Source organism: Accipiter gentilis, chromosome 12, assembly GCF_929443795.1.
Source record: "Accipiter gentilis chromosome 12, bAccGen1.1, whole genome shotgun sequence".
NCBI lineage: Eukaryota > Metazoa > Chordata > Aves > Accipitriformes > Accipitridae > Astur > Astur gentilis.
The window spans coordinates 36,848,935-36,859,903 of NC_064891.1; the positions used below are offsets into that span (position 1 = coordinate 36,848,935).

Below are 10,969 nucleotides of genomic sequence, written 5' to 3' on the forward strand. Positions count from 1 at the left end.
AAGCTGCAGAGCGTTTTCTGGGTAGGGTTTAGTGGGACAGCACAGATTTGCAAGAGCAGTCAGGGCACATAGGTGCACAAGTTGGACCGTGCGCTGGGCAGGGTGAGTTTGGCCAGTGTTGGCTTTTGCAGAGGTGAGGTTTTCCCAGTGGCTTTGGGAGATGCGTAGGGAGCCTCGAGCAGCCCCAGGCACTGAAAAAAAGCAGAACGTGCTTGGTGCTGTGCCGGGGTGATGGATGGGCCGTTGCTGCAGGGTCTCCTCCCACGCCGCGGTGCTGCGTGGCATTTGACTTTGTAATTGGGAAGAAATACGTCTGCTGGTGCTGGCAGGGCAGTGTGCACGTGTTGGGGTTACCGTGTGGGCGGTGGGAGGCCACGGGGCTGCCATCCCCCCTGCCTGGGAACCATGGGGGATACTGTGCCCGGACAAGGGCCAGCGCTTCTTGTCACCCTTGGAGATGCTGTCAGGGGGATTTACGATGGTGGCAGCGCCGGTAGCCCCCCGCTGACCCCCAAGGGCCACTCTCCGGGGCCGAGCACGGCATGGTCGCCCCGTGCAGGAGGGAAGGCGGCTTTCCCCCTCGGGGTGCCGCCTCCAGCCCCAGATCCTCTCCCGTGCCCCTTGCCCGGGGCTGAGGCCGGGCTGGCGGTGCAGCTGCCGGCTGTCATCCCCCCCCGCGCCCCCGGCCCGGGGGGCTGCAACCCAATCCCTTCCCCTTGCCGAGGGTTCCGCCGGCCCCGCCGAGCCCCCTTGCCCGGCCGCGGGTGAAGCCGCTGACAAGGTTATTTCTCGGCGGTAACCCGAGGCGCAGTCCCAGCGCCTCCGTCTCGGCGGGGCGGACAAGTTAATTCCCCAGATTTATGCTCCCCCCGAGCCCCAGCATCTGCCGCGGGGGGCGGCGCAGCGCGGGGGGTGCTCGGCGCTGCCGGGGCCGGGCACAGGTGCGGGGCCGCCGCCCGCTTATAAATACCCGGGTGGCGGCGGCGGGGAGAGGCGTCCCGGTCCCCCCCACCTCTCCGCTCCGTGCCCGGTCTCCCCCGCTGGGGCTGCGCGGCGGAGCGGGATGCGGCGCGGCGCCCTCCCTCCTGCCGGCAGCATGAGCCCGTCCTTCCTCCTCCTCCTCCTCCTCCTCGCCCTGCCCGCCCGCGCCCGGCGGGAGCAGGTGCCCGGCGAGGCGCAGCCGGGGCCGGCGGGCCGCAACGCCCCCGTGCCTTCCTCCTCCTCCTCCTCCTCCTCTTCCTCCTCGTCTTCCTCCTCCTCTTCCTCGGCGGTGGCGGCGGCGGCGCCGAGCCGCTTCCCGCGGAGCCGCCCGGGGCGGCGGCGGGGCCGGCTGTACTGCCGGGTGGGCATCGGCTTCCACCTCCAGCTGCACCCCGACGGCCGGGTGGACGGCGCCCACGACGCGAGCCCGCTCAGTGAGTGCCGGGTGGGGGTTGTTAGGGGGCAAGGGGGGGCCGGGGGGCGCCTGGCCGTGCCCCAGCGTGGAGGGCAGCGGGGCATTCCCCCCCCCGCCCCGGCATCCCCATCCCTGGGGGTGTTTCTTCTGGGGTGAGCGACCCCCTCGCTTGCCTGCTGCCTTCCCCTGGGGCGAGCTGCAGCCCGGGCGGTCTCGGGAAAGGTGAATTTGCGGTGCTGCCTGCCCCGGGAGGCTGGGGCCGGGGGGGGGCGCTGGGGGGGTGCTGCGCCCCGCGGGCTCGGGTGGGACGCGGAGTCGGGCGGGATGCCGCTCCGGGGAGCAGAACAAGGTCTGCCCTGCTCTCTTTGGGCAGTGCCACCCCGCGGGCTTCGCCCACCTTGAGGAAAGGAATCCACGGGGATCGATGTGAAGGTGCGAGGTTTGTGCTGTTGCCACAGCACCTCGCCGGGGTGTCTGGGGGGAGGATGCTGCACCAGGGTCTCCCTCACGCCCTTTTCCCGTCCTTTCCCCGTGTAACTTTTCCATCCTTCCTTCTGCATTCTCATTCTTCCAGCACAGTGATAGTATATATGCGGTTTAAAAATAGGACTGAGGCTGACGTTCCCCTGAGAGAAAGCTGTGCTAACTCATGGCTTATCCTTCGGGTCGGAGTTGCCGTGATATCCTGTTAGAGGGAATGAAACGGCAGGCAGGGATGAAAAATCACTTAAAGAGCCTGAGGGCTGGGGCCTGAGGTGACCCTAGCAGCATGCGTGGCTTCAGCTGTCGGGCGTGCTCACCGAGCAACGGCCACATCTGGCTTGGACCGAAAAATTCGGGCCCTGGTCTGTGCTGTGGCCCCGTGAAGGAGGGCAGCCTGCGGGCAGGGATGCTGGGAGGCCAGAAACCCTGCCTGGGTCTTCGAGGAGCACTGCAGGTGCATGGCCAGGAGGAGCTTAGGGGCTGCAAAGGGGACGGATGGGAAATCGGGGCATCCACACCAGGGCTGTTTTGGGACACTCGAGTTTGGAGGGTCTGTCTGCGCCGTGCCCCCCCCACCCCGGACCCTGTCCTGCAGTGGCATGGCAGAGGGGCTGTCCCTTATGAGACGTGCGCAGCCTTCGGTGCCACAGCTGTCTCGCAGGGACTTGGATTATGTGAAGTTCCTTCTTTAATCCGAGATTTTCTTCCCGGAAAGGCGACAGCGGCACCAGCTCCGCACTTCGGAGTGGAGCCAGGCCTGGCTGGGGGCTGTGCTGATGGGGGGGGGGGGGGGCGGGCGGGCTGTGCCAAGGTGTTGCCCAGTGGGGCCGTCCCCTGTGGGGAAGAAGCCCTGCTTTTGGCAGGGAAACCCCACCTATGGCCCCTGGGAAACTGGGCAAGACCCAGGGCACCCCATCAACTTGGAGTATGCCTCCTAGCCCGCACAGCCACCACCCCCAAAGGCCAGTAGGTTTTGGGGTGCCCTTGAGGACAGGGAGGGTGCTGGAGAGGGCACATACCTTGTTGCAGTGGGGGTGCACGGCCCCGTGTCTCTGGCAGTCGCTAACACTGGGGCATGTGGGGTGAGGACGGGTGGCCCACCAGCCCCCCCCAAAGTGCCCCCCAGGCTCTTGGTGCCGGGACTTGGGTGCCGCCAGGAGCTGCGCTTCTTCCTTAAAATAAACATGGGAAGTGGTGATCTGATCCCTTGGCCTCAGGGATTTAACAGAGGGTTCATGCTTGCTCTTGGCACGTTAATCCACGCGGCCCTTTGCTGGGGCCAGCCTCGTGGGCTCCTTCCTTGGGGGCTGGGGTCACCGAGACCCCCCCCCGGGACTACCCCAGGGCTGCAGCCGGGGGTGGCAATGCTTTTTTCCCAGGGTGTGAAGGGCATGTTGGGGACTTGGTGCTTAGCCTGGCTCCCTCGGCTGGTGGGGGTGTCGGGGGGGACGGGGGCATGGGATGCCCAACCCCAGCTGCCACCCTTCCTCTGCCCGGGGAGATGCCGCGCTGTGCGGGGAAGCAAAACGTGTCAGTGCTGTTGCTGAAGGATGCTCGGAAGCTCTTCTGTAAGACGAGTTATAGGTCATGCACTCCCCGCCGGGGACAAGAGCCCAATCCTGCTCAGAAAGTAACTGTTTGAGGGGAAAATGTCTTGTTTTCTCGCCGCTGGGCTGTGTAGCACCCCGATCCCTGAGCCTTGGTGTGAGGAGGGGCCTAAAGAATGTAAGAAACCATTATTGGTACTTCTAGCCCCAAATGGCGTGTGTGACACCTTTATTTCCAGAGTCTGGCGTATACGGGAGGAGGATGGGCAAGCTGATCTCAGCAAGCTAGCTGTAGGCACAAGGAGCTTTTACCACCCTTAAGAGGGATTTCCCCAGGGTGAACTCACTCTGTCGCAGCTGAGTCAGAAATTGTCCTCTGAAACGCTGCTTTTAAAAAGAAAAAAACCCAAAGCAATCACCACCCTGTAGCCATCCTGGAGTCGATACAGGTCCGTCTGCAGGGCAGAGCGACAGAGCGTGGAGCCAGACAGCTGAGGAGTAGGGTTGTGTGGAAAGGAAATGCAAACCTATGAGTCTGATTTTTTTTTTCTTTTTTTTTTCTTTGTCACACCAATGTGAAAAGAACTGTGATTTATTTTGGGATTTCTGTCATCCTAGGTATTTTGGAAATATTTGCTGTGTCTCAGGGGATTGTAGGAATACGAGGAGTTTTCAGCAACAAATTTTTAGCGATGTCAAAAAAAGGAAAACTCCATGCAAGTGTAAGTAAACCCCCTGCTTATCAGTATGTATTGTTTATTAAAGGCCTTGTGACATCTTCACGTGCACGTGGCAGCGATGCTCCCAGGCAGGGCCCCGGTGTGCCGAGCCCTTTCGGCTGCTGGGAGGGCTCCGTGCTGGGCGGCATCAGCACCCTGCAGACAGATAGGGGACAGGTGGAGCCTAAAACCCCAAAGCCCATATCCCTACTTACTGCATTTAACCAAGAAAAGTGCCTTTTTTTTTTTTTTTTTTTTTTTTTTTTTTGCAGTTGGGTGTTTGCATCAAAAGGACTTGTTCTTTGAGCATTGCTGGTTTATTTTTAGCAACTTCTGCAGCAGATCATGCAGACGGTTTTAGCCAAATGTCTCCCAGAGAGCGGCGTGCGTGGCGCCGGGAGCCCATGTGCTTGCGGGGAAGGGACTGCAGCCCTGGCATTTTGGCTGGGTTTGCCCACGGGGGAGAGACGTCCCCAGTGAGAGTGTGTGGCTGCACACAGGGCTTTGGGCCCGTGAGGTCCAGCCTGTGTGGGAGCGTTGCAGCTAGAGCGGGAAAATCCCAGTAACTCTTGTTTCTGCAGGCTGTTTTCCTGAAGGTTGGGGTCTCCTGCAGGTGTGCTTTTTCCAGGATTTTTGCATTGAATAAATCCTGTAAGTTGATTTCACTGTTTTTTTCAACTTCAAGATGCTGCTTTCTAAGTTTTTCCTGTTAGTTCTAGAGATCTTTTAAACAAATGAAAGTAACTACCATGCTTATATGAAAGTCATCATTTTTTAAAGGCGTGTGTAAGTGCAACTTCCAAAGAAGGGCATCTTTAAGGCAACATCTTGGATGACCTGTCGCCCAAGTTTGTTCCCAGGGAGCCTGTTCAGGGCTGATAGCCTGGAAGAGGGAAAAGCCAGTTGCCCGCCCTGCGGTTATGAGCCAAACCTCACGGTCGCAAAGCGGATGTTACTGATGTGCTTAAGCTGCCCAAGCCCGCAGATTGCCTTCAAGTGAGATTTATGAACTTGCCTCTCTCCCTTGAGTCTTACTGGAGTGTTGCTCCTGAAACCTAATGATGCTTAAAGGGTGAGCACATGGTTGCTTATTTTAGGAAACAAAGTAGGAGCAGGAGTGGCATCTAGGGGAAAGGGGGAATGGCTGCGTGGAGGAAAACATGAGGGAAGTAGATGGGGCAGGAAGCAGGCAGAGCAGGAGGAGAGCAGTGGGAAGGTAAAGGATGCAGAGGAGAGAGAAGCAGGCGGCGCATGATCCCCGGACCTTCCAGAGCTTCCCCTCCCTCACAGCATACAATGGGCCCCTTATCCAAGCTGAAGCCTTGATTTATGCCCTGGTGCAGGCAGAAATTAAATCAAACCTCATCGGTGTATGGTTAATTGTCAGCACACAAAGGGCAGAGCCGGAGAGGGACCTCAATTAGGCGGGTCAGAGCGGGGGGTGAGGACACACGACGCCCTGCTCGGATGAAAGCTGCAAATTTGTAGAAACTTGACCCAAATGTCTAAAGATTGCTGGGCTAAATAATGCTGATAATGCAAACCCGGCATCTGTTGTTCTTTCCTGCCTTGGCAGGATAAAGTTATTCCATGGCCTAATGAGTTTTGAGCAGTACAAAGCGCGTCCTGCGCCCGTCACTCAGGGCAGCGCTTTGATATGGGAGTCACGCCGGTGACTTTGTGCTGAACCGCAGATAAAAGTCATTCCTACAGGGATTCGGGCTCCTTCGAAACTGGCTCTCGGGGCCCAGCTTTATCCCAGCTCAGTGCTTTGCAGCAGCCCTCCTTTTTTTTTTTTTTTGATGGCAACTTAATTAAATTACCAAGCGGTTCATTTTTAGAGGCACCATCTTCAGAAAATGACAGCAATCCCAGCAATTATCAGTTGCACGCACAGATGGCTTTTTCCTCGTTGATAAATCCTCGGTCCCCAGTTTGTACATTTTTAGCGTGAAACGGGCAGGAGGGGGTTTGGTGTCAGTCTCGGCAGGGACCGGCACAAACTTGAGAGAAGAGCCTTGCTCTCAGGGGGCCTAGGTAATTCTCCTTTCTCAGGAGTTGTTCTGAGTCGACTGAATGCCATGGTCCTCACTGGGGCAAATCTGTGTCGAATTGCATTTTGGAATTTAATTGACTTCACGATTGCTCTTCATGATTGTCTCGGGAGCTGCTGCAGAGCAAATCAGACGGCCAGCCAGCGTGCTGCCTGCCCTGTGCTGGGAAAAATGCCTTTTCCCCGGCTGAAATGGTGCGGTTGCTGAGCTGAGAGGTTGGGACGTGGGGAAGCCTGTCAGAGTGATGGCGAAGCAGCAGCTGATGGGCTTCTGATGGTGGTTTGTCATCTGGGGGTGAGGGCTTCCCTCCACGTGCGCTGGCTGCGGGTGCAGCCCACGACATCCCTCCTCATCCAGAGCTGGGGACACCCCCCCCACTTCCCCAAATCCCACTTTGGAATGGATGCTACTCTGACTCTTTGGGAGCAGTTCCCCCCAAACTACTTTAAGCAGGATCTTTTCCTGTGATGTTCCAGACGGGAAGCTGGGCACCCCTCTTGCTGCCACCTCCCCTTTGCAGGGTGGCATTGCTCCCAAAACATTGGGCCAGGCTGCAAATGCAGATTTGGCTTACGCACAAGCAAAGCAGTGGAGAGCTTACCCGTCGGCACAGGAATACGTATGAGCAGGGGCACGAGCATCTTCTCCTATTCACAGCAGTGCTTCCAAAGCTCACTGGATCCGATTTCAGTATCGGATCCTCAGCCACGGTCAGCCTTGATGCCTGGGACAGGGCAGCCAACTTGGCATCTTCTACACCAAGAAAGCCTGCTCTTGCCGTTTGCCCAGATCCCATTGAGAAACGCAGGGCCTGTTTCAGAGCATTTTGTGCTGAGCATTGAGGATGTATAAAAGAAAGGGAAAGCAAAAATGAGTCACCAAGGTGACATTTCTTTCAAGCGAAGAGCAAAAGGAGACTTAATTCAAAGTGCTATGAGGAAAAAAAATGCACGGCAGGCTGGGGACTCTGTCACTTGTATTGTAAGACGCAACTTCGCTGGTTAAATTAGGAGTTTAAAAATGATCGGAGCCAGTTGCGCCTTCTCTGTGGTTATAAAGCACTCCTTGGGGGTTTTGTGTTGTTCTCCATTGCTGGGGGTTTCAAAGTTTGAGAGCTCAGCTTCCCTTTCACATCAATAGTTTTGAAGCGTTGCTTTGCAATCAGGCTGCAGTGCCCCAGGCACGGCTGGAGAAGCTGTCAGGGCACCAGGTACCATACCCATGTGGCAAAGGATTTTGGAGGGGCTGCCGGAGGCTGCAGCTAGGTGTCCCAGGGCCGTGGGTACATAGCTGGGGCATTACCGTTCTATTTTTGTATTTCTGCATGCTTTTTTTTTTTTTTTTTTCCTCCTCCCCCTTGACAGCAACAAGGAACTGTTATGGGCAGCGTTCAGCCTGTCCTCTCGGGCAATGGGAAGCCTTTTGCCCCGGCCATCTGGGAGGCAGCGCGGCCCCCCTGTTTGTAAGAGGCGATGCTCTTGGGCTGCACGTAATTTCTTCAGGTTATCAAGGGACAAAATGCCCTGAGTTCATTTAAGACGAAGAAGAAGGAAAAAAAACCACCAAAAAACCAACGAACACAATCAAAGCCATGTTCAGTGAAGCAATGAAAATCTGCATGCAAATTGCCTTTCCAGATTATTAAGTGATGATTCAGTGCCTGAGCATGGGGTGTGACGGTGGGAACGGAGATGGAGCGGGGGGCTCAAACCCAGGGTCCTTGGTGGGGCTGCAGCACGGTGGGTATGGAGCTGTGTCCTCCCTCCTGTCGGTGGGAAGGGCAGGAGGACAGCTGGGGCAGGAGGGAAGGGTGCTGCTGGCACAGGCCAAGCCTGTTTTTTCCAAGAAACTCCAAAATTGTGTGGCAAGCAGGTACTGAAAGTATCTGTATTGGGGGTTTTCCAAATTGCTGGGTGCCTGGCGGCCTCGGAGTGGGTTTCCCAGGTGCCCCATGTTGCTGCTCACCCCTTTGGACCTGGTTTGGGGAGACTTAAAAACCCAGCAAGCGTCACAGGGCAGGGGACGGGTAAAACCAGCCCTTTGCTAACAGTGCCCCCGGCTCTGTCCCTGCAGGCCCGGTTCACGGCGGATTGCCAGTTTCGGGAGCGATTCCAGGAGAACAGCTACAACACCTACGCCTCGGCCGTCCACCGCAGCCCGCGCTCGGGGCGGCAGTGGTACGTGGCACTCAACAAGCGGGGCAAAGCCAAGCGGGGCTGCAGCCCCCGTGCCCGGCCCCAGCACGTCTCCACACATTTCCTCCCCCGCTTTCGGCAGCCCCAGCCCCCCGAGCTCGCCTTCACCGTCACCCTCCCCGAAAAGAAGCCGCCGCCACCGCCGCCAAAACCGAAGGTTGCCCCATCCCCACCTCGGAAAAACCCTGGCCCCGTCAAGTACCGGCTGAAGTTTCGCTTCGGGTAGTGTGCCGTGGCAGGGATGCTGGCGTGGGAGAGAGTGGGCGCCTGGGTGGCTTTTTGGGGGTGACCTCGTGGGAGACCTGTGTCCCCGCCTCCCCTGATGGATGTGGCGAGGCTCCAGGTAGCTGTGTTGGGCTCGGGGTCTTCTCTTCGCCCTGCAAACTGGACAGCATCCTTGGGGGCGTGCGCTGGGACGACACAACTTGGGCTTTCCAAAGAGTATTCCTGTGGTGAACAGGAAACACTTGATGGACCTCGGGTTAATTTTCTGTGGTTGAAAGAAGCAGAAAGGTACCTCTACGGCGAACATGTTTTCTTAACTTATTTTCACTAGTGACTCTTTTGACAATCATTTTCATGCAAGAGATATGTTCAAAGCCAACCTATTAAGTGCTTTTTTTCCTTTTTTTTTTTTTTCCATCTCCTTTTTGCTGCACTTTTTTCCTCTGATCATACCTCAGACACCGTGTATCCAGGTCCGCCCCTTCCCCTTCTCTTAAAAACCAGCTCCTCCCTTCCACAACAAAACAACAAGATCAAGCCCAACAAATTCATTCATCTTGCCTGTGGTGCAAGGGGGTCTTAAAACACTTTGTTGGCAATAATACATAGATATATAAATATATATTTTTTTAAGGGTTGCAGGCTTGGGGAGGGCAGCTGTTTGCAGCCCTGCTCCTGGTGGTCTCTCCTGTTCTTCCCTGGACAGCTGGAGGAGTGAGTCTCCTCCCGTCCATCAAAGTATGGCTTCGATGTCTGTGTTTAAAATACCTCTGCCCTGGCCCCGTGGCATTCCTGCTCGCACGGGGAGGGAGCCAGGCCGAGACCCCTCTGAGCCTCTGCTCCCTGGGGATAGGGATGCTCTTGGCCTCTGACTGCCCTGGTTTCTTCTGACAGTTTGCGCTGCTGATTTATTTTATCATTCACAATATGCTTATAGAGCGGGGGGAAAGGGTTTTATTTTATAGCGAGTGTGGCGATGTGGCAATAAATGCTGTTACAGCTACTTGTACCTTTGGAAGTGTTTTTTCCCACCCAGGTTCCCCTATGGCCCTGACTGTCGATTTGTTTCTCTTTTGTGGTGTTATCTATGGAGTAATTGTGCGTAGGAGTTTTTAATTGGTGTTTAGCTGTGTTGCGTACGTACAGAAAATGTTAGCATTGAACCTCACCAGTTAAGCCTTAATAGGAGCCCAGGCAGGCTCGCGTTAGCAAAACCTCTCCTGACCTGAGCCTTGCTGGTGTCGAGCAGCAATAAGGAGAGCAGGTGGCACTGCTGAGCCTCTTCTCCACATGGTACAAATGGCCATTTCCATTGAAATCGTGGTTGTTTGCCCATCAGCCTTCTGGGCAGCCCCAGGCTGGATGCATCCGCTCCATGCGGCAGCAAATGCTTTTGCACAAGGGTGCGCGCTTCATGTGCGGGGATGGATAGGGATGCTGGAATAAAATATAATCGTGCTTCATTTTATAAACTGGATGTGTAATCTCTTGCTTGTCTGCTGTCCATGCGGTTTTTTTTTCTTTTCTTCCCTTGAAGGAGAAAAATCAGTGTTGCTAAATTAGTCGCTATGCATGGTTTTGTCAGAGGGTTTGGCCGGTGTGGTATCGGCAGCAGGGCGGAGCAGAGCAAAATAGGTGCGTGTGCTTCCTTTGTATGCCATGCTCTGCATACTGCATGCCAAGACAAACCTTCAGATGGCTTCTCTTTGGCGGCTGTTTGGGCTGGGGTCACAGCAGGGGACTGCAAGCCAAAAACGGGTGCATTGTGCACCCCAGCCATTTCCAGTGAGACAGCCTGACTACGAATTTACAAAATCCAAGTGACGCTACTTATGTGCCATTCAGCAGCCAGGCACAATTAGGTGCAATTAATGCTCAGTGAAGCATGGGGCCACCTAAATGAACTAATTGAGTGAAAACATTTGCAGAAGCTGTGTAGGAGGGTGCTGTCCTCAGCCATAGCCCCCGGGGTGGATGCCTGGAGCTCCCAGAGCAGGTAAGAGAGGAGCAAATGGGTCGGTCCCTTGCTGCCACTGCTTTCCCTCAGAGGGGAAAAGTTTTTTTTTTTTTAGTCTTACTTTAAGGAAAATTCTTGTCCATAACTAGCCTGTATGACAAAAAATTGTGTTGATCTACGTGTTTCTGGGCAAAACCTGATCCCGAACTGAGCTGTGATGGCAGGATCCAGCGTTTGCCATAGCAACTACCGGGAAGCGCTGCTTGCTCTGTTGCAGTTGCTGGGAGGGACCAGAGAGTGGGGGGCCGTGGTTCAAGCATGTCACCCTTGGGACTCACCCGAGGAAAGAGGGGTGCTGCTGGTGGTCGGGTCCCTGTCCCACCCCTTCCCCCA

At 56.1% G+C, this 10,969-nt stretch overlaps 1 protein-coding gene across 1 annotated transcript; it reads left to right on the forward strand.

Moving 5' to 3' along the window:
* Window positions 1-1,084: 1,084 nt before the first annotated feature.
* FGF5 (fibroblast growth factor 5) lies at window positions 1,085-10,016 on the forward strand. The gene is made up of 3 exons (XM_049814875.1): window positions 1,085-1,415; window positions 4,045-4,148; window positions 8,273-10,016. The coding sequence occupies exons 1-3, from the start codon at window positions 1,097-1,099 to the stop codon at window positions 8,618-8,620; spliced, it is 771 nt and encodes a 256-aa protein (XP_049670832.1). The 5' UTR covers window positions 1,085-1,096; the 3' UTR covers window positions 8,621-10,016.
* The last annotated feature ends 953 nt before the right edge of the window (window positions 10,017-10,969 follow it).